This window comes from Apostichopus japonicus, chromosome 12, assembly GCF_037975245.1.
Source record: "Apostichopus japonicus isolate 1M-3 chromosome 12, ASM3797524v1, whole genome shotgun sequence".
Taxonomy (NCBI): Eukaryota; Metazoa; Echinodermata; class Holothuroidea; order Aspidochirotida; family Stichopodidae; genus Apostichopus; species Apostichopus japonicus.
In genome coordinates this window covers 20340791-20368318 of record NC_092572.1, presented here as the reverse complement: position 1 = coordinate 20368318, position 27528 = coordinate 20340791, and the positions used below count along the sequence as shown (strand labels likewise).

Here is a 27528-nt window from a genome sequence, read left to right as displayed (position 1 = left end):
TTTAATTTAATGTAAACTATAATTAAAACTTATCTTTGCCAACTATGGACACTTTAAAACAATATGTAAATTCATAAAAAAGGACACAAGTAAAACGATAAGAAAAAATCAAAATATACCAATCGATGTTAAGTATTTCCTTCTGGTAGTTATTCCGTCAACTAATGTTTCCAAACTCATCCTTCAAATTTGTTAGTCGGCGACGAATGCTTGCGTCTATGAAAGGATTTCTAGATATTCCTTTGACAAAAATTGAAAAAAGTCGATTAAGTTGAATCACTGATTCACAGTGGTATTGGTACAAATAATATAAATCACTCTAGAAAGAATACGTGCATTTTTTACAGAACTGATAACGACGCTTTGTTTAACTTTCGTAAAGTGGAATGTGGGTAACATTTTAATCGTTTTACAAGCACTCCTTGGATGAAGCAAAATCTATTTAATATTAGTAATCATTTTAACTTCATTGTTGCTCTTACCCTATCCTCGTGGCACATTGCAGTAAGCTCTGATGTGACGTCATAAATGTTAGTCCTTTTTTCTGCATCTGGTTCCCAACAACTTTTCATCAACTGCCAGCTGAGATGAGAGCAAACGGAAACATAAAAAACATGAACAGGGCATTAAGAGACAGCACTGTAACCAGAAGTACAGAAAGAGTTTGCTTACATAGCTCCTGGACAGTTATCGGGCTTAGGAAGCAGTCGATTTGCTCGAAGGCTCTTCTCGACATCAGCTCTGGTTTGCCCTTGGTACGGTTCCGATCCTACACAGCGGTAAATAATTGGATATCCAGTGAAAATACATCATCTCCTTTTCCATGATTTCAAACACATCAAAAGTGGGAAATAAATTGCTACATCACACATAGAGAATAAGTTCCATGCACCTTTGCACTGATGTTAAACTACAATATAATAAAAGTACAGCATCGTCCTTTCAGACAGTTGTGCGAAATAGTTACAAATAGTTACAAGTTACAAAAAATGCACAAATGACGATGTGCTTGTAAATCAGTCGCAAGTGGGCTACAACATTCAATTATATTAGTAAAATGGGCTTACCGTAACTGAACATTTCCCAGATGAGAACACCAAAGGACCATACATCTCCTGCTGAAGAAATCGTTTCAAGAAAGAGAAACTCTGGTGGCATCCATTGAAAGGGAACATTCTGTGCGGAAGAAACGTAAGGTATTTTAAATGAAATTGTAACCTTTAACATGATCCGGTACTTTGAACTTAAGTCTCGTTTCTTTATGGTTGATTTAGAACTTATATTAGCTAATACGAGCAGGAAATCTCTCTATACATAGAGCTTTTGCAAGTTAATTTCATAGTTTACTTATAAACAACCATTTTGAACAAATACTTACCTTATTCCAAAATAATCCAATCCATTCTGTTGCGTTTTCCATCGAAACGAAGTCGTATAACTTGCATCTCCCCGCATGATCCAACAAGACTTTCTTACTACGAAGACCGGGGCTTAGGAACTATTAAAGAAGATCAATCCCAATATTTTCAGTGTTTGATGAATGTCATTATTTACAAGACAAAATTCCTTCTCCACGTTTGAAAAAAAAAGACCATTATCATTCTCCCCTTATAGTTGTTGTTTATGAAAACAGTTTATGCACGCCGGATGTTTCTTACCGGTCGTCTTTAAGTAGCCACAATTAGGATCATACCATACATATTTACACTACATTATGCAAAAAACAAAACATCATTCCATTTTCCATAACCCGTTTCAACGATATCACCCACCCTGCTTCTTGTTGAGTTTGCATTCGCTAATGAATCTAGCATACAGATAAAGACAACCCATATCATGTAACAAAAGTACATATGAATTGCCTCACGAGCAACTTTGTTAAGTAAAGCCACCATCGGTCTACATATGATGCTGATTTGACCAACCATATTTGAAATCATTGGTTCCCTTTCCGTCTCCTTGTATTCGAGATGAACACGGTTTCCCCGAATTTTATAATTTACATAACTTCACCCAATGAAAAAACACACCGGGATTGGATTAACTTACTCTATGTTTGGTCAAAAACGTTAATCCTCTCGCCACCTGAAGTGCATACTTTGGTAGATTTTCAGCATTTCCCTTCTCAGCAACTTGAAAACGCTTCTGTTTAGTATTATCATACAGATGTACTTTCTTGGCACTGAATTCTTCAGTTAGGTGATCTGAGAGGTTTCCTCTACTTAAAGGTTCACAAATCAGATAATTTGGTACTGAAAAATAGAAGTAACCATTGGAAGTTACTCGAATGCAACTCAGTGTTAGGTAGATTGTTTACAAAACAAACATAATGACCTTAAGGCACTCAGATTTGAATCATTGCTCTTTCTTGTTCCCAATTCATATCTTATGTCTTTACTTTAAATAATCATTATCATTATTATAATTATTGTAACAACTATGCAAAGAAAATGATTTGTATTGTTAAGGTTGATGGTGAATACCACATATTGACCAGCGCGGTTATTCGTACCTGTATCACACCATCCGAGAACCTTAACAATACTTTCATCGCCGGGTAGTTTTAATATGTGTTGAATCTCTGAACTTTGAACTTTATTCATCCGTAAAGTTGAGTCACCTGTAAAGCAATCGTACAGTAGAGTGTAAAACGTATCAATATTACCACTGTCTCATCCACTACACACTTTGACTTTGATGAGTTGAGTTTATGGCTTTTTTTTTGTTTCCTTTAATCACATAACATTCTTTGAAATAGGCGACGAGGTTAACTCAAGTTATTTATTCGTACAATATAAAGCTGCGTTCACACGCGCTATGTGTGCTATATTTATTTGTATGTATGTACTGAAGTAGTTACTTTAACTTAGTCTAGTAAGGTACTATTCAAAGAACATACCTGATAAAGTTCTGACTACAGCTTCTAGATTCACTGCTGCTCTCATAACTAAAGCCCTGTGATATCGTAACATTCCTCTTCCAGGTAAAAGTGACACTAATTTCACATTCTTCTCTGGGACTTTAAGGTTCTTGTCCTCCTTATTCTTATTAACTTCAAGTTCTCGAAGATCCATATAACCTATAAAGACGGGAGCATGATTTCGTGAAATATCATAACTAACTTTAATATTAAAAAAGGGAAAGGCACAATTTTCTCTAAAAAAACATCAAGCTTAAAACTGCCTTTCGCGTCTGGGTTTTGCCACACTGATAATGGTCATAACTGGATACCATTTAGTCTAAGGGATAATTGCCTTGATAACCCACTCCTAAATATCCAACATAGTGAGCATAGAAAATTGTGTCATGAACTTTTTTCATCAATATAGAGAACCCTTCAGAAATAAAAGGCTATCGAGGGGGCTTTTCACTCGCCCCAATACTATCCTATTTTCATACCAGCTATTTTTGTCAGATGATTGACAGGCTTGATTTGTGCTTATCAACCATCCTCAAGAAGCTGATAGATCAAAAGCTAATACTCTGCTGCATTAAGACACTTTGGATGGCATGAAAAATTTCCTTGATACATTTACTGTAACATCAATGTATCCATCTGCCAAACAAGTAATACAATTTTAGTGATAACAGTGCTTTCGTAAAGAGATAATCCGAGGGCAGATGATCAATAGCCATTTGGTTTCAACTATATTTATCATTAACAACACTGCTGCCAGTCCGTATTATATTTGGTTTACATTTAAATTTTAAGAATTCAAACTTTCCACATCTAAGGCTCATCAATGGAAGTGGCTCATCAATGGCTCATCAATGGAAGGTCAGTGCCTCAGATGATAGACAAAACTGAATGGAAAATATATATTTAATCAATCAAAATTGAAGCATTGAAGTCTTCAACAGTGAATTATCATGATGACATCATTCATACTAATCTGGTAAGATAAATTAAGAAAATATAGCCAATTACTTTACTATACAATGTACACTCTAAAAACAGTTGGTTAAAAAATTAACCAATACCTTAACCAACACTGGGCACGTATGTCAAATTCGACTTATTGGTGATATTTTAACCAACACCTGTTGGTTAACGGCTTTAACCAGCCGTTGGGTAACATTTTTAACCAATAAAATAACTATAAGTTTGTACCCAACAGTTGTTGGTTAAATTAATTGTGTAAATTATGCCCATCATTGGTGAACTTACAAATGTAGGGATCATTAAACTGGGGAATTAAAAATCATTGTATTGGGCAATTACTATATTTAAATTGGGCAGTGGCTTTTACCATTACAAAAGGGTTGGGCAGTTAAATGAGCCTTTATTGCCCAATATATGTTGGCGAATGCAATATATTGGACAGTGATGGATAAGATCCTCAGTGAATTTTACTTAATGTAGTTGAAAGACTCCTCACAAGTTTTGTTCATGCAGACCTAGTTTGCAACAATCAGCTGAATATGGCAATTCAAAGAGTAAACAATTCCTTGAAAAATATTGAGAAATTAACAAACAGTTACATTACAGAAGCCAGATGGATAACATTTTGAGAACTTGTTTTTATTGAAAACAATAACCAGCTGAACCATGCATGTGAATAAAATACAAACAAAACAAAACAACACACAAATATGCTTGGATGTAACAACTTCTTAGCTGTGCTCTATCAGAACTTTAAAGTGACACAAAATCCTCTACTTTTCAAGAAGAACCGTATTCATAGAAAACTTGTAACACTCAATATCTCACATATGTAACTTTAGATCAATTGATGTATAAACAATCTATGAAACTAAACATCAATCATGATCTGATTAATCAAGGTTTACCTAAAGTATACATACAGTTAATTAAGAATTACATTGAGTATCACATACATATGTGGTGTACATGATTACATTTAGAGACATATTTATGATATATGCAGTACATTGCAGCCAGTGCATTGTTCGTTTCCAGTATTTGGATGTATAGTATATATCTTCACCACATATAGAGATACATGTGTAGGTGAAATTTAGCTACATTAAACCTTACTCACTCATGAAAGATCAGTTGATCAGATCGGGATTCCAATAAAAATTAGTAATGAAAGTTTTGATTTGTACCAGCATGGTATGTAAAAATATGTCATATCATGAGTTTTAATTAAATGTCCCTTCAAGATGATGCTATCTGTACCTGATGCTGGTGTGTGAATTTTAAAATAGTAATATGATACAAACTTCTTGCTTACAATTATTATATGAGCTTCTTGCTTACAATTTCCTTTTAAGGCAGTTCTTACTTCAGGGCAAGAATGCTATAATATAACTTGGCATATGTGCTTCTTGGATTTCATTAATCACATTTTGAATGAACTGACAAACAAGACTGCATGAAGGTCGATAAGCCATGTCCAAAGTGTACATTTGCCATGAAACAGAAATAGACAGCATTTATAGAAGAGATTTGTGAGAAACTGACCTCTGTTCTAAAATAGCAAATATCTGGGTTGGTACCAAGAGGGCTCCTTGCATACCAAAGTAGCTGCAGTATTTTTGTGGCATCAATATCCTTTGAACTTTGTAGAATATCAGCCATGAATATCTTGCTTACAATTCTTTCCTTTTAAGCCACTAATTACTTTTAAAGACCAAGAATGATCTAAGATCTCTTATGCAACTTGGCACATGTGCTTCTTTGATTTCATAAATCACATTTTGAATGAACTGCCACACAAGACAGCATGAAGGTTGGTAAGCCATGTCCAAAATGTACATTGCTTTGAAACAGAAATCGATAGCTTTCAGTAGTGATTCTTGACGGACTGGCCTCCGTTCTAGAAAAACAAATGTTTGGGTTGGTGCCAAGAGAGTTCCTTTGCATACAACAAATGGCTGCGGCTTTTTTGTGGCATCAATAGCCTTTGAAATTTGTAGAATATCAGCCACTTCCTGTGAGAAAAATTGAAAAAAAAATGAAAATTATTACAAGCTGCTCTTTGTCAATCAATATGAAGTTGTGACAGCAAAAAGCCCTCCATTCTAGCAGATTTGTATTTAGAAAAAAACTTTATATGAAGTTATACTTGGCACAGCCAAACTTCATAACCACCCATATCAATGCTTACAATGACATGCTAGTTTAAAAATAAGTACTATGAACGTTTGATACATTTGAAATTTACTGTTTAGTTATCATGTTTAGAAGATACTTTTACTATCATTAACTTTTTATCATCAACTCATAATTTATTCCTTAAAATCAGCTACACGTGTGACCCATATCCTACTACTGTCATTTACCAAATTGAGCAAAATTTGACAAGCCTATTGTTGTTGTGAAATCAATATTTAAGTAATATCACTTAGGCCCTGCCCACTCATGAATATTAATTATCCATTTTGAACCAAACGGAATATGGTTCATGTGCTTGGGAGCATCTATGTACATTGACACATATCCAGCATAATTGTTGAGATTCCACTTTTACAAACAATCCATTACAAACTACAAAACATATGTCATAAGCATGTTGTCAATGAACTTCAACAAGCGGACAAATGAATGCTTAAACACCTACTGGTTGAATGTCCACGAAGGAGGTGATTGCCTCTTTTACTGAACACAATCCTTTTTTTCCCTTTCCTTTCCCTCTCAAGATGACTGGAAGAAGAAAGAATGCCAATGTTTCCTTCTTATCTGTGAAAGTGACAAAACATAACTAAAGATAATCTTACCTCCAAGGTTCACAAAGTCCTTGTGCATAAAACTATAACACAATTAATGACCACTTAACATATAAATTGTCATTATCACGTACAGTACCCGCACAAATTATTTCTATTTTCCCTTGCCTTTATTTGTCTCTAACACTAGAAGTCCTTCAAGTCATTTTTATCAGAAAATGGCATATCATGAGAATGCAATGAGAAAATGGCATATCATGAGAATGTAATGAGATAAGTTAGCATCTGTTTGGTATTTTGTGTATGTTTATTTTCAATAATACATGTCTCCTTTAAAAGCCCACATTCATAATGTTGTGCTGCTATCACAACCTGTTTGCAAAGTTATCTACTCTTTATATTTTATTATATATTCAGATCTCAAAACACTGATGAACCTTTGACATATTTTGTGTTCTATTGTTCTATCGTAGTCACTAGCTTTTGGCTTAAATGAAATCCCAAAGATGGGTCAGATGGAGTCTAAGCAAGGGAATATATCTGCACCAACCCAACTTGGTTTCTGTCTGAACCAGATCCCATTGATGCTTTCTGTTCAATTTCAGTTTATTATTTTTATAAAAAAAGAAAAGGAAGTGTTGTTGTCTTTACAAAAAGTAAACTAAGGCTATTTTGAGAACAAGATCAGATATATTACAGATAATTGTTCAAACCTGATCTTTCAGAAGTTCCTAGTGTGATGGTGGTAAAAGGTTGCAAGGAATGATCAACATACAAAAATTAAATTAGCTCAACTATGTGCACTGAAATAAGAAGCACTCTTACCAATAGACAAATTCTCTAGGTCAACGTACTCCAATCCAAGAGGCCTTGCCAATTTTCAACCTGTTTGCCATATTCTATAATCCCATTGTAGTACAAGTCCCATTTCTCATACAGGTGATCCTCATGCTCAGGCCAAAGCACTGAAAAATCTTGTTCTATCTGAAGGAGCAAAGGGAAATAGAATACTTTAATGTGTGTAAGCATATTCTTTTTTTTGATCCTCAGCTATGATCCATTAAAAAATCCCTCTCACTGAATTTGTTAAAGTCTGGTTCCATGCATCTATACAAACACTAAGTATTGTTGAAGCTGGATGTGGTAAATCCAACTGCTTGATACCTTTGGCTAGTTTAATAACATTTAGAAAACATCTGGGAAAGAAAAGTAAGTATTTAACATTTATTGACACATGCTTTGAAAATATCTCAGAATACAGCTCAAAAATATTTTTTTTTTCAAAATATTTTTTTTAATGTGATGGGGGAAAAATTTGAATTGCAAAACTTCAATATGTAACATTTGTGATATCGTTACTGAACATAAGCATATTCATGGGAATAATTTATCTTGTCTCCCTGTAACAAGATGATAGACAAGTTGTTAGATTTGTACACAATTGCAAGAAATGCAGAGCAAACATTGCACATAAAACCATAGCACTGAATGGCAAAGACACCATATTAAAACAAAACAACTTTGTACAAATTGTAAACCATATTATACCGCTTGAATCTGTACCTTTTTTTACACTCAACATCAGCAACCTTTCTTAAAATCCTAGCTATATCCTTGAATAAAGCAAGATTTTCATCCAAAAATAAAAATTATTCCCAATCTGGTCTTCATAAAGCATACTGATCTGCCAGATGCCTAAGGTTAAATTAAAAGTCAGTCACATTTCTTCACTGTGTGGCTGATAACTGTCATAAACTTCCAGACATAAATTAAAGGAGATTTAAAATATAATGCCATCATATAACAAAAGCAGTGAAACTATCTTTTCCAATCAAACTAGATATGTAGACAATCAAAGTACTGTTTTTAAGTTGGCCAAATAGGCTTCAAAGTGAAATAAAGCATTAACTCATCAGTGAGGTTAGTGACTTAATTAATTTCAGTGTTTCTGCTAAATCAAAACCGTGCTAGTAATTTTTCCACTTCCTTTTTCAAGAGTTCAAGGATATGGTCTTGAATAGTATCTTCGTAATATGTGTATTCAGAGCTCACTTCTTTAGTATTATTGATGCAAAACCACCTACGTATTTCTCTGTAATTAAGCAGCAAAAAATCAAATTTGATAGTTACCATTCCACGGTCTAACAACCTTTGATACTCTTTCAGAATATCTGAAATGTTAGTTGAGTGGTCTTTGATCTGCTGTTGTCTTTAAACTGCAGTTTGCCTCATGAAGTCCAATACTTTCTCTCTTGGTTCCATGTTACATTTCAGCCACTCAGTCATCATCACCAATTCCTCTTTGTTCTCCAGAACAGCTTCTGGCAAGGACAATAAAAACATATATTTCCTACTAAACAGAGATGCCTTAACATCAAATTTTGAAGTTACCAATGGTTGTGGTAGGTATAACCCAGTCTTTGATCATTGTCATGGCATGAGAGATAAGTCAAATCCTGAGAATAGTTGGTAAAACCTATTACACACCTCTCAATTTTGGTGGAGTGGACACTTTAGTCAAAGGAGTAGGTGGACTTGATGCACCGGGGGAATCTTTCACCATGGCAATCTTCTTTTTACGTACGTAACTTAGGTGCTCTTCTAGATACCCTGTCGCCGGTCGTCCTGCAGCACCTTTGCAATACCATGGTTCCTGCACATGAAATCAGCATACTCTTTTATCAAACTGAAGTATGGTAGCAAAATTCAAGTCAACTCAGAAAAAGACCTATTGATCTACATGTAAAGCTGTTGTACACCAACATTTAAAACTTCCTAGCTGGTTGAAACATAGGCTTTTAGCCAGCAAACCACAAACATGTCTTGTACATGTCTACAACTGCACGACAACAATATGGACGCTATGACTAAGGACACTGTGGCACTCCATACTGTCTTCACATAATTTTGTATGCTTACTGATGAAACAGTATTGTCCCAGGGGACACTATGACAATTGATTTTAAGTGATAAGCCTAAAAGTAATGGGTTTGACCCTAATTGCCAATATAATCAATAAGTTGCAGAATTCTGATATTTTATGGAATAATGAGGGTACCTGCGGAACAACAAACTTCATTAATACCTTGGTTAGATTGAGAGATGAAGCCCACTGAAAACCAGTGCCTATGTTACAGTTTTTGTTTTGCCTATGTTACAGATTTCCCAATGTGACAATTGAACAACCATTTTGAAATTTTTAACATATTAAAAGGCCTTGTCACCCTAGTGCTGACTTCAATTACAAATTATTCAGTTAAATGATGCCTATATAATCCTGATAGTATTGAAAATAGATTTCAGTATCACAGTCCTCTATGAGATGAACAAATTACTTGGTAGAACCCACAGAAGATTATATTACTTGACTACAGATGACAAAAAGTAGTGATATTGTGGGCAGTGTGTTGTGGTCCACATTTTAGAGACATTTTGAAAGGGCAGGAAAATTAAACTAGTCACCTCAACACAACAACGAAAGTGGTCTATACTATGGCTAATGACAACTAAGCTGAGGGATATTAGAACATAAACATGCTTACATAACCCAAGGGAGATTCTGGATCCATTAGAAAGGGAAACAAATCAACAACTGCTGAGCTGCTAACGCTGCCTTAATAAGGAGCTTGGCCTGTAGATTAAAAGGAAATAGGTAAAATGTTGATAACAATACAGCAAATTGTATCCTAGGCCTATCTATTGACAATTGAAACAATCCATTCAGAAACATAACCATATTGAATAATTTTTATTATAAATTCTATTAAAAATATCTCTTGGTCTCCAGGGCACTTGAAAATAGGGTGTATACATTAGGCTAGGCTATAGACAGTAGGTCGAAGTTTTTGTATTTGGACTTTAATAGGATACAACATTTTCATTAATAATTAGGCCTAGGCCTATGTCGTTTACACGAACAACACTATATGGTGAAAAACACGAAAAAGATTCATAACATTTAACATCGATTAAAGCACTGTGTTAAACTCAGTGGCAGTTTAGTAGTATACTGTTACTAATATTACTAGTGTTAGTATTAGGCATACTAGTATAGTACTAGTATTAACGTTAGCCTAGTATAAGCCTAACGTTGGCCTATGAGCCTAACGTTATACTGTCACTGGGGGTCTCAGTGCCCACATAAGTTCATACTTTTTACCGATGTTAAGCTACACTTACCGATAAAAGTTTCATGTAGAGACTCGACCTGGTATTTTTTCAAGAAAATCAAGACAGCACTGTCTTCGATATCTGCCATGGCGTTAGCTGTATTCTTGATTACTAAACCACCCTGTCAGGGATCGTACTATGCATGACGTGTTATGTAGTGTGTGTTATAGATGCTGCACTGATGTACGTACAGTGTACATATATGTGTACGCGCGAATTTTTTACTCAGTGAGCGGTAAAGTTATAAACAAGTTGGTTAAACGTCGGACTGTGAAATGTACATACTTATTGGAATGGCCCAAAATCTGCCGGTTAACCAACTTAAGGGTACAAACTAACCAATTAAGTGCACGGGGGTCCTATACCATTCTTTTTTTAACCAACGTTTTAAGAGTGTATGCTTCGTTATTTTCCTCTTTGTTGGTTGAGTTTATTTGTTAGAACCGCCTTGTAGCGAATCCAAATACAACGTGTTGCTACAAGGTACTCTGAAGTAATCGAACGCATCGGTGTGAGAACATTGGTGGGGCAGCAGGATTTGCATGTTTCCCCCTTTTTAACAGTGTGAGTAGGAGCATTTTCTTCCTACCCCCCCCCCTTAAATGGTCAAACTGGACCATTTATATGCTCCCTTAGCAAAAAAAAAAAACAATGGAACAAAAGTTAAAAAAATATTCGGCAAGAGTCCATCATTGTTAATTATAACAACCTACCTCTGTTATCATCTCCTTTTATTTCGTCTCTTTGGTTCGTGGATCTAAAAAGGAAGTAGACCTTGATTGATATTTTTTCTAATTTTTGACCAATAATTTGAATTTGTGCATTATGTTAATCAAAAACATGGTGTGGTGACAGCATGTTCAGTCATTTACGTGGACCAGGTGTAGGTAGGGGGTGGAGGGGGGGATTCAAATTTCCCCGAATGTTTAAGGTCTGGTCTTGACTTTTGCGAAAGGGCCAGAGGAGAATAAACGATTTTGAATAGGGTGTGTTTAGTACTTGGTTCATTGATCTCTATGTAGCAATACCTGCCCCCCCCCCCCATCGCAGAAAGACTGTTCAAACGTCAAATGGTGCATTCTGAGGCATAAATTTAGTTCTATACAAGGAGCTCTTAACGTTAGATTGTGTTAATAAACAATTATAAACATCAAAATTACCCGGATGATAAAGATATGGGACTGAATATTCATGGGATGGCAAGATGTGAATGAATTATTTGAAAATGGAGGGCTGTTGCCCTGGGTTCTTTGAAGCAGTATCTAACGAAGGAGGATTGGGGTCCTCCCCCAAAGAATGACAATTGATTACTTACCCACGAAATGGTGCATTTGGAATAGAATATTCGTACCTGGGTTCTCTTTTCTTTCCATATCCTTTTTCAAACAAGAACAATGTAATAAAGTAAACAAAAAAACAAAGTGAAACTACTTGTGCATTGAATGCCATACTTAAGCGCTTAAACTAAATCATTCAACATTATCTGAAATTAGTACAAGTAGAAATATTTCAAGGCATAGGTTAACTACTTATTGTTAGACAAATGCAGACGGGGTTTAATGGCTGACCCTCAAGGCGCTGCGCCTCTGTCACCCTATTTGAACGTAATAGTTAAAACTGCAAATTTTTCTGGCGCAATCAGAACATATGATAGAAATTTTACGGAGAAAATTAAAAACACTAGTGGCAATATTTAATTTTGAACTAACTATTGAAACATATTTGCTATTATGATACATGTAAATTTAAAATCTTTATTTATTGTATTTCTTGTATATACTATATTGAATCACTTAGTTAGTCTGAATGGTCTATAGGATTGAGGTGAACCAGTGCTTAAATACCGATTTCTTTAAGTAACATACTACTTTGTTTCATAGCCTTTGTTTATCAAAATAAAACACCACTGAATTAAGATGTAAAGGCACTTCAAATGTATTTTATCTTGACAACTTCGTTAAATATGTGACTATATAATTTTCATCCACGTTGACTTTTTTTAGTCAATACCAGACACATGTATTTAAGAGGAAGAAAACGAGGAAAACTCATACCAAGTCTGTCACGTGCGATCAAATAAATGATTACAAGGATTGACACCACAATGATGATGGCCTCCGCTATGCAGGAAGCAATCAGCGCTTCATAGTTGAATACTGAAATTACAGAAAAAAATACGTTTAAAATTGTAACTGTGAACAACATGCACGTTGAGATTGTGAAAATTGTCAAACAGAATTGTTTGCATTATTTTGTAATTTACGTTACACGTTGTGACTTATGCGTTACTCAAGTATGTTTTCTGCTAGAAAGACGGAGTATAAGTAACGTGGACAGTGGTTTAACTAAGTTATATTCGTTTCATAATTAAAAAAACCATACTCTTAATATTTCATCTTATTTCATATGTCTAACTTTGAGACGTGATAGCATCGAACCAAAACATTCTTAAAACTTAGCCATTTGAGATTTCTCTTACAGAGCTCTCTAACCCAAAACGGACACACATGCTTTGGCTACTAAATTACCATTCCGATATTGTTTTTGTAAATACTTCAGTAGTCACTCAACTTTTGAATTCTAAATGCAATGGAACATTAATATAATGTCAGCAAATAAGTAGTTAAAGAATCCCTCGTCGTTGAGTAGAGAAAGATGAAATTGAGCGTTATTAAGAAAAAACTTTCTAGCAAGGACAGTTGGACAAAAAGTGAACAGAAGTCCTATATCCTTAGTTTTTGTACGCTCATTGGAAGACGGGGTGCAGGTGGTAAAGTGGAGATAAACATTTTCCCTGTTTTGGTTCATGTGTTTATTGTGGCGTAAAGGAAAAGTAACAACTGAAAAGAATATTTAGCAGATATTGTTTCATGATGATATAAAGACAAATTAGAATTGAAATAAAATGGCATTCTGAAAGAAATTGCAAAAACCTTTCTGATCAATCGTCTTTAATATTAAATTGAAAATGACTTTTATTATTCAATGGTGAGAGAGGCTTAGCTTGCTCGGTAAGCCAATAACACCTGTAGTTTGAAATAAGTAATACTGTTGGTATCACCATTTCACTGTATCAGTATAGACAAAGTATATTAATAGATAATATAGATACGTTTAAAACTCCCAAGATGTACAGGTTTGTACAACGCATTGTTGGCAGTGACGGATTAACCTGATAACAATTAATTTAGCTAGAATTTTTCCAATTATCCAAAAAGTGTGTTCCATTTTTATCACCTAAAAGGCCTACATCCATATCTCTTTCACCGCTGTCTGCTGGCAATGCGGCAGTACATTGTTACTATACAGTACATACAAGCAATACACTGTGTATATTAGCTTTGCTGCAATCTGCTTAATGAGCTGAGTTGTTTATCCGTAATGCGCAAAACAATTTCACCAACGATTACGCAATGCTGTTATGACTCACAACATACGTTGATACCAATATGAAGCAAACCTCAATTGTCATATCAAATAACGTTACTGCACATAATCAATAAATAATACACATAGGCCGATATGACCGGATCAAAACATTGCTTTCACGGAGAGTACAGAAAAATTCCCGTTCAAGTGATTGAATTCGATGTTTTTTATTATATTGTACCATCTATGCCCTTCTGAGTTCTACTAAAATATGTTTGAATAAAGAAATATCATCAATATTAGTAATCATTGATATTTTGCAGTTTCGCACTTTCAACGTCAATTTTAATATTAACATTTCAATACTAACTGGTATCCAGAAAGCCAGTTAGCTTTGTGCTTCCTTGCCATACAATTTGCCCCAAATTCCACATAACAATCTGACTAATGTGGAGAAAGTTAGACTTGTCCAAATTAGATGAGAACCAAAAAAGATGAGATATTTCCAGCTCTTATTTGTAGCACTCCCTTGTGAGCATTTACCGTTAAATTCGCTGGTAAGGAATTTACAGCATATAATTTCCATTTCAAAAAGTTTCAATATCCAGAATGAAAAGTTTCTAATGTGAAATATAGACACATTAATGTATGAATAAAAGGACAATTTATTTTGACAACGTTGAGCTAGCAATTACAAACCATATACAAGTGGCATCGATTCCTTGTAGGTGAGAGTTAGTTCATGAAAACTGATTGCTATTTTTTTTTTCAATTTGCATGTTTGTCCCTTTTCCGTGTTATATAATATATCAGTAAATAAAAATGTCCTCCTTTTACGGGAAAAAAAGTTTTTCTATTCAGAAAACATTAAGTTTAAATATAATGAAAGTTATCATATGAGGCAACTTCTGAACGAACATGATGGACTTATTAAAGAAACATTGTCATCTTCGTTAATTTATATATGTCTACGTGATAGACATTGATGATTTTTGTGTGTTTTGATCCAGTCTTTTCATTATTTATATCTTTGTAATCTAGGTATTGGTCCCCGGTAACACTTTGTCCTAAACGGAACCAACTCGCTTGCACAATTTTGTTCAACATTAAGAACTGCTTATTTTTGCCAACAACTCAAGTAGGCAATAGTCGGTATTCACATTGGGTTAAAGTTATTTTAATTCAGTTCATCATAAGTTGACTATGGCTTAGCAAGAACAGTATGGGTATCAACCTGTCGTTACGTTAATATTGTTTGGGTGTGCGAGTGTGTTTGTATTTTTACCAAGCACGCTTGTAATTAAATGGTTCACCACAACATAACTCGCACGCATGAATAAATGGTGTTTATAAGTAGCTGTTACAAATTATCGAATCTAATTGGGCCGTTATAGTCAGCTGATCGTGCATTAACATAATACATGTTAAACTCATAGGAGAATGAATATAAGTTACAAAGGAAAACAAAAGGAGTCACAGCAAGCTTAATCCTAACTGCCTACGCGTATATGTTATATCAAACAGGTCTGATCAATGTATGGTATTTGCATGCAAAGTTTTGTATAGATCTGACTCCTTTCAACACAACATTTTTGAAGCATGATAGTAACCTCTGGCTACACCACTATACACTGTTTTGGTAACTATGCATACTTATTGCTTCGTCGATATTCCAAAACTGCATTGGATATTACGAGTGGCGAGTTTGCATGTCTCCACAAAACCTTAGCACTCTATTCTACCTTGCCTAGAATGAATTGGTAAACTCTTTAACACTGTGCGCCCTGTATTACCGTCCCCCCCCCCCCCCGGTCAATACCTCACCTTGTCATGAGAACACCTGCCTATACTTAAGTAATTCTCTATTTATACCCAGTAGTAGTCTCACCTCCGATCAAGGGGAGACTACCCTCACCGATTTTGCATACGTGCTTACCCCAAGAACGCAACATACAATACCAATTGTACAATTCGCCATGTAACCCATATCATCATAGACACAATCCATATAACCAATTTACGACACATATCATACCTCATATGTGTAATAAATCCGCATACAAACTGTTCATAATACACGCTCTACGTTATATACACAAGATATACAGTATATACCTTCTACAGTGCAACACAATTCCCCAGCAAATTGCCGATCTGGCACAATTTGACGACTATCCAGCTTAGTGTGCCATAAGCCTTCTCTTCATGCTACAACCTTGACAACTTAATTTTTCGCAACTAGGTTCAAAACATGACATCAGGTTTAAAGTGGGTTCAAAATTTTGAACTCGTCAATGTTTAAGTGGTCATTTGAGTCAAAATCGATGGCGACCCTGATCTCCTGGAATGTGAACCGGACTCCATGAGGACTTTGTGTCAATAGGTCGGCTGGAATGGAGACAAGTAAGCAGGTCCCTCGTAAATATCCCAACCAGTAAGTTTTAGAATATTTACTTCGCTCCTTGATTACCTGTCTCCTCTCAACCTTAGCACCGAGTAGCAGCACGCGATGGTTGGAAGTCCGAGGGGTGGGATCTAGTACCCACCGTTCCTCGCATCACGGCTCAACCAAACGCTGCCTCTGCCAGCAAAATATCGATTCTCCAGCGAACAGGACTGTCTACGCTGCGACTCATCTGTTGTCATGTGCCCTTACTCTCGCCGAATCAATTGCTAATGGTCTGATTACCTCAGTCAGCCAAATCGACAACTTATCATTTGATGCTCCCGATAATGATGCCCGTGGCTATATAAACAAATTTGTTTTCGTTCCTCTGAGCCTTCCTGTTCTCTTCAAATACCATTACCTTACCCTCACCACAGTTTATCCTCGGCAATAGATGACATCGTCTGATTTTCCGGTATAAATATATCTCCCCGAAGGAATGTCAGAACCATGTTTTTAGCTATAAACCGGATCTGATACCATTTTAAATCAATGGTTCTCAAACCTAATATTGTTATCTTTAGTGGACAGCGCATCTAGGCAACTCCTTCTCCTTGCTTATGTTGTTGAAAGGAACAATGTTTTCTTTGCCAATGCCGCCAAAGAAGCTGAGCACATCGGTTCGTAAGATTTTTGGTAAATGCTCACAGTACTGCTGAAAAATCCGACGACTGTGCTAACCTTCTGATCCTCGATATTTTGATGGTCATTCCCGGGGGTTTTGGAATATGTATCTATTAATTACCTGGGCTAAAACTTCAAATACTATGTGGACCACAAAATTGTTGAATTGTAAGTGGTTTTCCAGAATCTCGAAGAGTCTCTCTCACGTGCATTGGGACAGTAAACAATCGCTGGAATCTAAGGTACCTCTCGACAAGGCTTTTTCCAACCAAGCTATGTGAGACGCTCATAAGACCATATTCTATCCTTTGCTACTGCATCAGCAGTTCGTAATTCCACCCCCCCCCCTTGACCATAGACGTAGTCCACCACCGTGGTATATTTGGTGAAGACCGTCACTCTGTACTTCTGCACTTATGGTATGAAGGTCTCCAACGCTCGTCCGACAGCCAACGTTCTAACATATTGATGTGGTACCCTCTCTACTCTCTCGTCCTCATGCTGTCCGATTCTGCCAGTGAGCTCCCAGCCTGGTAGCGATTCGTAGGTCGTTATCGCAACGTCGGAATTTCTATCCAGTAAGGAACTGCCTAGTACCAATACTTTGTGGTGGAGTACCACTGGAGGACTCGTGCATGTTTTTGTAACTTATTTCTGTCAATGAACTCCGGTTATGAAATTGTAACGGTCTCATTCTGAGTCTGAATAATGAGACTACATCCACCATTCTGGCCATCCGCCCCAGAGATCTTAGCCCTTCTATGGCTGGAGACTATTGTCGTGACAACATTCTGGGGTGCTACATACATTAACGTACAGAAAACCATATCTAGAGTTTTACAAGATATATTTACATGAGATTTTTTTCAGTGCAAAACATTTAACTTTCTCTTCCATTCCGTGCCTCATTGTCGGCCACAAAATTACCACTAGGCATAACAATATAATTGAGAACATTGTTTATCAATATTTATCTTTATTCAGTTGTGTTGCCAAGTGCACATGTTTACAGCAGGTCATTGTACCTTATGTGTGACCATAGAAGTGTACTAATATCCACGAAGTACAATTATCTTGTAAGTTTCCGCTCCTAGGGGGAATGACATAAAGTTAAATGATACATGTGTACTTGCCACATTTTAATTTTATTTTGACGTGTAGCAAACATGTGTTCAAGTGATAATATTTCCCCGCATTGTCATTTCTAAGTCCTTGGCGTCAGAGTCTATATCCTTGATGCAAATGCTGGAAAGTCATCCCAAACACATGGTATATATTTTGCGTTACTGTTTAATGCATAGCCACTAGAATGGGGTAACATATTGGATTGTGTTTGTTGGATTGGATATGTTGCTCTACCTTGTGTTATCGTCCCAGCGCGTTACGGTTGATTCTGACATGAACCTGCAGAAACTGCTTTTTTTACGAGCACAGATATAACAATTTTCACTTCATAAAATCTTTAAAAAGTAAAAGGGTTTTTAATAATCTAATAATCTAATAACTTTCGTTGCTAACACTCACAATTTATCCCTTGTTGGTGATGTAAATAATGTACATGTATACTTACTTCTTTGACATATCACAGGTTCTGTATCATTTGATTCACTACCATAGTTAACACCATTACATCCCCTGCATCCGAATATATATTCCTGATCATAATCGATGGCTGCCTCAAACACGTTGGTGTCTCCGCTTGACAATAGGTCATCATTTCTATAAAAGCTGTACACCAATCCCTCATCTGGAGATGCATTAGTGCATGTACATGTTAGACTGACCATAGTGCCTTTTGCGATGCATCTGCTCTTCAGTTTACATATCGGTGGATCTGTCAACATAACCAAAACATTGTATAGGAGATTACCTGTTTGTTGAAAGATGAAGAGTAATAGACACAACCGATATCATATTGTTTCTTTTTAATGTATTCCTTAGAGAACTCATGTTAATATGGGTAAATTTTGTATGAAACAGTTGTTTAGTACTTCATATGTATCAAACACCAATTGTCAGTGCGCTACTAACAATAATTAGAGGTTTCATATTTCATTACAATGGCTGGTATTTCTATAAAAGTTGCCCACATGTAACTTTTTCTACAATTTTTTTAAGTAAACGTAAGGACCTTTTTTTGTTTAACTTCTTCTCTGATCATTGACTAAATGTCGTTTTTTTTTCCATTAAATGTACCTGTGATATATGGATCTATATTTCCTGTTCCATTGATGTTTGTGCTTTGAAGCTCGATTGAATATCTGTAGGCTAATTACTAAATTGGACTTCTTTGAAGAAGAAGTCAATCTTTTGCCCAACATTTTACTCTTGCCATTTTAAAAAACTTTTTCCTTTCTTCTTTTCGTGGCAACTTTTTACCCATTTTTAAACCAAACAAAAAAAGAAATATTTCATTGTGTGGATTTATCAACAAAAACAAATGGTTCTAACTAGCCACTGAAAAAGTCAAACTCCCAATTCAAGTGACTTTTACAATTGGTGTTATGACTTACAAAGCAACAAAATGTTACTGTTATCTTCAAAGCATACTTAACTAGATATTGTTAACAATGTACGATCGTGACTGTAACAACATGTGTACTGTAGCCATTACTTTCCATCATCATGCCATAGTAAAGAGAAACATGTGTTGGAAGCTGTCAGATCTGTGTAAAATGCTGCATACAAAGCTGTTAGGCTGTATGATGGAGAAGTATAAATTTGTTTCACCCATATTTTGTCAGATTAATTTATTTCTTAAGAAGTATTTCTCTACCAAAAAGACCCGAAACTCGATGTAAAGAGAGATGTTGGCTACTCATTACTTCAGGTTTTATCATACAATGTCACTGTAGCCTCAGGAACATACATTGAGGCACGGTGCAAACATACATATCATCCCGTCTATTTATGACACTCGTCTGCGTCTAAATCGCGTCTAGCTCGTCTAAAAATACCCCCCTCCCACCTCTGAAACACAAGCAAAATGGTTGGCCGAGGCCTGTTCCCAAAGAAGAAATAAAGCTCAGCATATCAGTGTTGCAGCCTATTCTTGTGAGTATTTTCCATCTACTCAATTGAAATTGCAGAAGTTAAAGTTACTTTCATGTGAAGAACCAGAAAACGAACACATTTCGTGGTTACGATTTCTAAACATATTCATAGTGTGGTAAGCCATACATATTAAATACATAAACTTATGCACACCAAAATGAAGTGGATAATATGATAATCTATTGTGAAAAATCGATAGCCATGATAATATCTTGATATAAATTGGTAAAGCGATATATGGTTTTCCTCATAATGATGGACGAGACATATATGTTCATGTACACAAATGGTGATGGAAGCATGACATCCTTTCGACTTTGTTGAATGGAAGTAATACACTGTAACTATTCTTAATGGTGTTGAACCAAAACAAAACCAAACACAAGAACTTACTAAAATCGTAAACAGCATGATTAACTCCTTCCCAATTTTCGCTATACCCATTCAATGTACAGGTCACAGATCCTGGGTTTTCTGTGGGGACTATTTCAGCATTTGTGTAGTAGTCAAATGATCCAGGTCTCTCTGTATTGTTTATTGGGGGTTGCTCGACACCAGCAACATCACCACTAGACCAATCAAATTGCAGGCTGTTAGGATATGCACCAAAAGCGATGCAGGTACAATTAAAAGGATCTGATGTAAGTGAATATGTTGATGCGCAGTCAGTTGAGGAAGATCTTGCACAGGATATCGAAACTGAAATAGGCATTGCTGTGTGAGACAGAACATTGAAAGGGTCATCGGATCATGTACTTTCCTAGTCATATCTGTGGTCATCATAAACTTTGGATACCTCATACTACAATTAATTGATCATAAATTAATGTGAATGAGCATTGTATTGAATAAGACACACTGCTCAGGATGAGAGTATTTCAGGAATGGTTTATTGGTCTGACGATCATATCTGTACTTACCAAATAGACGAAAAACATGAACATTTAAGGCGTGAGAAACTACATGTCTAAACACTACAGAAAGTTTAATTTCCATCAGAAGCTTGTTAATGAATTTACTAAGTCATTGCACATGGTAATACTTGTACAGGTAATTGAATAAATATATTTACTAGTCTAGGCCAGGGTTTACAAAATTGAATAAGTTTCATTGCATCAACCGTTTTTGGTCATGTTCAGCATAAAGCTTTATTGGCCCGTCTTTGTTGTGTTCTTTGAAGCTGATTAAAGAGATGATATCGAGCCACTTGTTTAATTGTTTTAACTGTTTTATAAAACAAAGCTTTAAAAGAATCTGAAAAGTTAATAGACTAAGTGATTTCCTGCAATGATTTTAATGAAAACAGTTAAAATAAGGGAGCATGTCATAATCACTGCGACGGTTCCGCCTGGTAAAATCAATCCCATTGTTCTTCGTACATATTCTCCATTATCTAGTGCACATAGAGCACCTCACTGCTGGCTCAATGAAATATATATCATCAGGGAGTGAGGACGTCACATGTTACACAAAGGCAGGGTATCACCTGTGATTTCTTGTGAGAAGAGGGAACTGGCTGGTGCACTGGAGGGCATGATAATACTTATATATGTAGGCTTGATTATGGCAATCTAGTATGATTATGGCAATCGAGCGTTTCAACAATAATGGCGATCGAGTAGTCTTGATTATGGCAATTCTCTTCTATTTGGTGTCGCTACATCCTAACTATCGAGATTGCAAAGGATCCCAAATACGGCTGCTCGAATTGTCGATATGGCGAACAGGTTTAACCCAATCACTCCTATACTAGTAGAACTACACACTGGTTACCAATAAGACATTCTAGTTTTTCGTGGAATTAAAACTGGAACTCCAACCTACCTTAATGATATCTTACATCAGCAAGCTAAACGTAGATTTAGATCTTCGGTTCAAAGTTGCGGTTAATGCATCTTTATGATACTGTACTTATATTTCCGTTGTTGCGATCTTTTTCTACCAACGGCTTCGCAAATTCTAATCTTTCATTCCACTACTTTACATTTCATTCTTTGCTTCAGTAACCACAAATTCCTGAGGTCTGATGTACGATTTTCACACGTTTGAATTGTACGAAATCGCGTTTCAGTCTTTGGGGGCGATTTTCGTGCAAAATAAACAAATGCCGTAGTCGAAGTATATACACAGGACTACGAGGTGCATTGGCAGCTCTTTGAGGAACATTGCAATCAAACAACTTATGAAAAGTAAGTACTGTTAAATGCAGTGACGTGTACATACGAAAATACACGAATCATCCACAAGTACAAAACCACCTGACTATGGTATGGATTATCAAGTGCTCTTAAGTTATCAAATACTAGCTCTATAGAAAGAAGATTTCCACAATCTTGATCAGCTGCTATTTTATATTATAAGCAATAATGAAGCCCACACTGCGAGTTTTATCGTTCGGCGGTCTTCCATTTTAATATGACCTATATAATACCAATCAATTTGCGTAATTTGCGTTATAAATCAGAACTTGCCTGGACCTGGTGTATTTAAAAAAAAAATGCGTTCGGGTTTAAGTGAGGCGGAGGCAGTATCGGGGGACATACATCATGTAGCCAATAATTATTCTTGATGTCAATTTTACTTGTAATTAAATTTATCTTAAAACACATGTAGGCTACTAGTTTGAAAGTACTGCTCCTTCGATAATATTTCTAAGGATTAAAACAACAACCAATTAAAGACAATACACACAAAGTTTCATGAAGTGACAATTTAAGGATGTACAAGATAACGACATAAACAAATTGAGGATGTAAATTCGAACACATAGATAAGCCAAATTTGTGTTTGATGGTGACAATTTGAGGACATCCCCCATACTGACTCAGGAGTTACTGGGGCATTTTCAATTTAATAACCAATTTTACAATTTTATAACGTCCTCAAATTGACAGTCACACACCAAATGTCCTCAAAGAGAATGTGTGTCCTCGAGTTGATAGCTATGGCACCACACGCGTACATACACACAACACACGCACCCAAACACACTAATTCGCTTGCATGACAAGAAAGGTTACGATTATCATCTAAACTAAAAGTTATGAATAGCATTGCATTGGTTTATGGTAACTTACGACAGGGGTTCATAAAAGTTGTAAGTACTAGTCCTTTTAAGGGCTGTTCTCGTGTCGTTAAGATATACGGAATCTTTTGTACATCACTCAAAGGGCTCAATTAATTCAGTTGAAAAATGCAATATTTGTATTAATTTTCTACGTAGGTATTCGTCTTACTTTACAATGAATTCCGACGTTCACATGCATGGTATGCGTACCATATAACACTTTCATATGCGCTACGAACGGTACAACCGTACAAGAGTTGCATACCGTTCGTTACAGTAGAGTGCATTTTGTGATGATGTATATAAAGTGTTCTCATGAAGGATTGGAGGGACGTAAGTTTTTTTTCTGAGTGGAAGCAATTTGCATGTCATGTTAAACTACAGCATTGTATCAATAATACACTCTAGATAAGCATTGTGTTCCCGACGAAACCTTTAAAGTCGCCATGACACGGAAATTTCAACGTCCTGTCTTTTTGGATCCATCTAAGCATGCTCTCTAGAACATATATCAACCATCCTGCCAGTTAAAAATTTGATTTTTCCCTTCGAAAATTGAGATTTACTTTACCCTGTTCGGCGTTTGAAACTTTGTTTACTCGAAAATTTTCCGATTCGCATGACGTCATGTGACGTCATGTTTTGAACAAGATTTTGCTCTCGCTGAATCCTTCCGAACACATATCATACTTACAGTACGACAAGTGTACATAAATACACATAACAGTCGATAACAAGTAGGCGCGAAATCAGATCGAAATTTCCCGTGGAATGTCAGATTTAGAACCAAATGAAGCAACCGAAGTTCAAAGTGATAGTGGTTCTTCACAAGGCAGTGAAATTGGGCTATAATTAGAGTGCCCTTGCTCATATTCGAAGCAGAGAGTGAAAGCGATGATCATGCCAATATTGAACCGAACGTTGTGGGTAAACCTGAGGTGTTAGAACCGTATCAGTTCGAGCCTGTTAAACGAGCCGAAATTGAAGCTCCACAAAATATCGAAGAACAAACCCGTTCGGAACTATTGCAAGGAACATACAACGTGGTAAGAATTTATTAACGAAGCATTTAAAAACAAAATCCAGTCCATTTTGTGCATGTGTTGTTGGAATTCGCGGAACTCCCTAAACCGTATTGTGAGTTGTGTTAAGGTGAACTACAACCCATATATATATAGTGTGTTGGTTATGTATTCATATACAAGTACAAGGATCGCCACTTCCTGTTTCCAATCTTCCTGTTTCCTGTTCTCCAATCTGGTCTTCGGAGTTTTTAATGTGGAATACTTGACAGAAGAACGACTCGCTTATGTCGACCCGTAAAAGCCCATTTGTTTTATTTCATAAAAAATGAGGGATCGTAGTATGCTTCCGTGAAGTGTTCGCTACATACGGAGCTGTATACTGGCTAGGCGCAGTAAATCGGCGCTGGTGTTGTGCACTAACTTGGCAATAATCGCCGTGTTGTTTTCGTCCTTCGGCTATCGATGAAGGCTAATTGCATGGGTTATGACATTTGTGCAGCCCCAACAACAACATAATGGACCGGCATATCTTTCAGATATTTAACAAAATGTTGTAAAAAAAACTTGAAATTTCTAGCGATATAGCGTAATACAGTGGTTGTTCTCTCAGTGTAAATGTGCGTGTATGTGTGACGGTAAGATTGTCGCACATCCGGTACGTGCCTGGGCTTGGCACTTGTGTTCCTAAAATGACGTCATAATTGTATATGATATCTATTTTCGGATCCGAATATTAAATCGTTAATTTTTAATTAGTCCTTGAGGTTTTCAAGATGATGAGGATAGTTTTGAACATAGATTTTCTCATAGATTCAGAGGAAGTTACTCTTGATTAGTTGGATTTTTCGTTTCATGGCCTCTTTAAAGAGAAATTGACCAAAATATGTAATGACTTTTGATACTCACCCTCTACATCAACATGAATTGGTTCTGGTGTTGCTTGACGTATAAAATTACAACTGTATATTCCAGCATCGTTAACCTCCAGTAAATTGATGAGAAGGCTCACATTGTTAGGATAATTGTTATCTATGTCAAAGTTGTCATACTTGTCTTTGGTCCTACCGGCGAATGTTTTTCTTTTCTCATCACTATCACTGACAAAATAAATAGTAACAGCTTTTGTCTGGTCAATCCATGTGAACTGCTCGTTCTCACTCGATGTAGCTGATAAACATGGAAGCGTTACGTTGTCACCAAATAAGTATACAGAACCCTGGCCGTTCACTATAAGTGGACCTGAAAATTGTCAAGAACAAAATATGTATCTCACAACACTTGTTCATTACGCAGCATCATTTGTACAATCCTCGTTACAGCTGATGATGTGTACACCTCTAATGACAAAATTCTTTTACCTTAAATGCCTGATGAACATGTACTTAAGTATTGATTTTGAAATTGAAAATTGAATTTGGAAAGTACATTACGTGTGTGACGCAAATTGTACTACATAGTTCCTATACTTAGTTTATCTTGAACCTTTCCTGCAAACAAATTAAAGCACCAATAATAGCTGCCCCTAGGTTTCAAATTACCTAAGGCACATGAGTATTACTTAGAAACACAATAACTAAATAAAGAACAGGATGCAGTCATAAATACTTTTGAAATAATTTCACTTGGTATAGAAATAGTGATTCTTTATATGTTAGTTATATTTCTACTTGGTACACTGGGTCAAGCTACTGTAAATTTGTGACAAACATCAAATGCGAAGTGACATTCTAATTAATCTTACCTGACAAAAGGAACATGACCATGGACAAAATTAATACAGAATCCATATCTTGCAAAGGATTTGTACCTGTAGAGACAACATGAGTTTTGATTTATTTAGTTTAGGGGTACAACTATAATCTACCACCTAAATCTAAAACAAATCTTTTAGGTTACACAGGAGGACAGGGGTATCCACAATATAAAACTCCAAACAATGTTGCTCTTGTTCATGTTACAAACTTTATAAACAGAATGCACATATAATTTATGGCACAGATGGACACAAATGCTAAAGACTTTTGTTCTAGTATGTACTAGAACGTTTATAACATCAGTTATCATGGCCTGTTTAAAACGAGCCAGCCAGTCAGCTTGTGTTGTGTAGTGATATAGTGGGAAATATGTTCTGTGAAAAAAAATCGGCACTGCCAAAATTGTTAATGCTATTGTTGTTAACTTAATATATAGCTAGTGTTTATCAATAGTAATCAGATACTATCCGAAAAGGAAACCAGTATTTTTTTTACAGTTTTGCAGAACTGAGTCAGAAAGAGCAAGTTAAGTCGTCTCAGAAATTTTATAGAAAGAAGGGCGTTAAAAAAATGAAAATTGAGGGAATCCCACAATGAAAGTTTCAAGTTTCAATGCTCAATTTCGTGATTTGATGAAGAACATTTATCACAATTTGCATTGTGTCATGACAACGTTTGCTCGCGCCACGCCATTCTGCATTTCATAGACTTAATAATTAACAGATTCATTATAAACGTTTACAATAAATTGAAATATTACTTACAATAGTTGTGAAATTCTTCATGTACAAATGCCAGCCCATTTTTAGTAATCAAATTGGGTGAAATAATTCGTGAAGGTGCCTTGGAAACATGGTTAAAGTTTATTACTTACACATCACTGTACATTTTTGGCCGTCTTTTCTGTGGTTGTATAGATTAAACTTGAGTTCGAAGAAGAGATTACAATTTTACTCTCAAGTACAACACTACTTCTAATAGCCTAAATTAAGACTTTACGAGTAGATATATTTGAGGTTAAGCCCTTGTGTGCCATACGTACGCGAAGTTAGGAAAAACGCTAAGTTTGTATACACCACCATACAATGTAAAGTACCGAGTATATGTCTAATGTTAAGCTAACTCTATGACGACATGTTGTCAAACAAACTCACAATGCGTCGCACTCTTCTGTATGGCATTGCTCGGCGATGTACCTAAGCAGCGCAGTATCACTTCTGCTATTAAAAGAAGTAAAACAGTTGGATTGCTTAAGTTCCATCCGGAAACAAGATACATTCACAACTGTCCCTTACTGTTAGGCGTGTATAATACACTGTTTCGTCAAGTAAATTCTCGGTCTGTTACGAAATAACATTTCTTCCAAAAAAAAAATAGTTTTACTGC

At 35.9% G+C, this 27528-nt stretch overlaps 3 protein-coding genes across 11 annotated transcripts in view; all 3 read right to left on the bottom strand.

The window, feature by feature from the left end:
• LOC139978022 (uncharacterized) overlaps nucleotides 1-27528 on the bottom strand; it is a 134241-nt gene that overhangs the window by 95489 nt on the left and 11224 nt on the right. The gene's annotated exons all lie outside the window — the stretch shown is intronic.
• LOC139978021 (uncharacterized) lies at nucleotides 120-27528 on the bottom strand. Of its 6 annotated transcripts, none has more exons than XM_071987929.1 (16): nucleotides 27297-27528; nucleotides 26130-26195; nucleotides 25295-25627; nucleotides 20690-21010; nucleotides 18813-19076; nucleotides 12858-12959; nucleotides 12119-12179; nucleotides 11517-11560; nucleotides 2900-3079; nucleotides 2513-2620; nucleotides 2050-2252; nucleotides 1379-1498; nucleotides 1068-1176; nucleotides 673-769; nucleotides 483-582; nucleotides 120-240 (listed from the first exon to the last, which is right to left on the bottom strand). In XM_071987929.1, the coding sequence occupies exons 1-16, from the start codon at nucleotides 27418-27420 to the stop codon at nucleotides 217-219; spliced, it is 2256 nt and encodes a 751-aa protein (XP_071844030.1). In that variant the 5' UTR covers nucleotides 27421-27528; the 3' UTR covers nucleotides 120-216. The 6 variants fall into 6 exon arrangements, 5 of the variants coding, with proteins under 5 accessions (XP_071844030.1, XP_071844032.1, XP_071844031.1 ...); XM_071987931.1 differs by lacking the exon at nucleotides 27297-27528 and adding an exon at nucleotides 27017-27229; XR_011796882.1 differs by lacking the exon at nucleotides 673-769.
• LOC139978026 (uncharacterized) lies at nucleotides 3089-11505 on the bottom strand. Of its 3 annotated transcripts, none has more exons than XM_071987943.1 (6): nucleotides 10176-11505; nucleotides 9121-9286; nucleotides 8764-8954; nucleotides 7459-7617; nucleotides 6528-6646; nucleotides 3089-5898 (listed from the first exon to the last, which is right to left on the bottom strand). In XM_071987943.1, exons 1-3 carry the CDS (start codon nucleotides 10200-10202, stop codon nucleotides 8845-8847), a joined length of 303 nt encoding a protein of 100 aa, XP_071844044.1. In that variant the 5' UTR covers nucleotides 10203-11505; the 3' UTR covers nucleotides 3089-5898; nucleotides 6528-6646; nucleotides 7459-7617; nucleotides 8764-8844. The 3 variants fall into 3 exon arrangements, with proteins under 3 accessions (XP_071844044.1, XP_071844045.1, XP_071844046.1); XM_071987944.1 differs by having other exon boundaries at nucleotides 8764-8951; XM_071987945.1 differs by having other exon boundaries at nucleotides 10813-11504.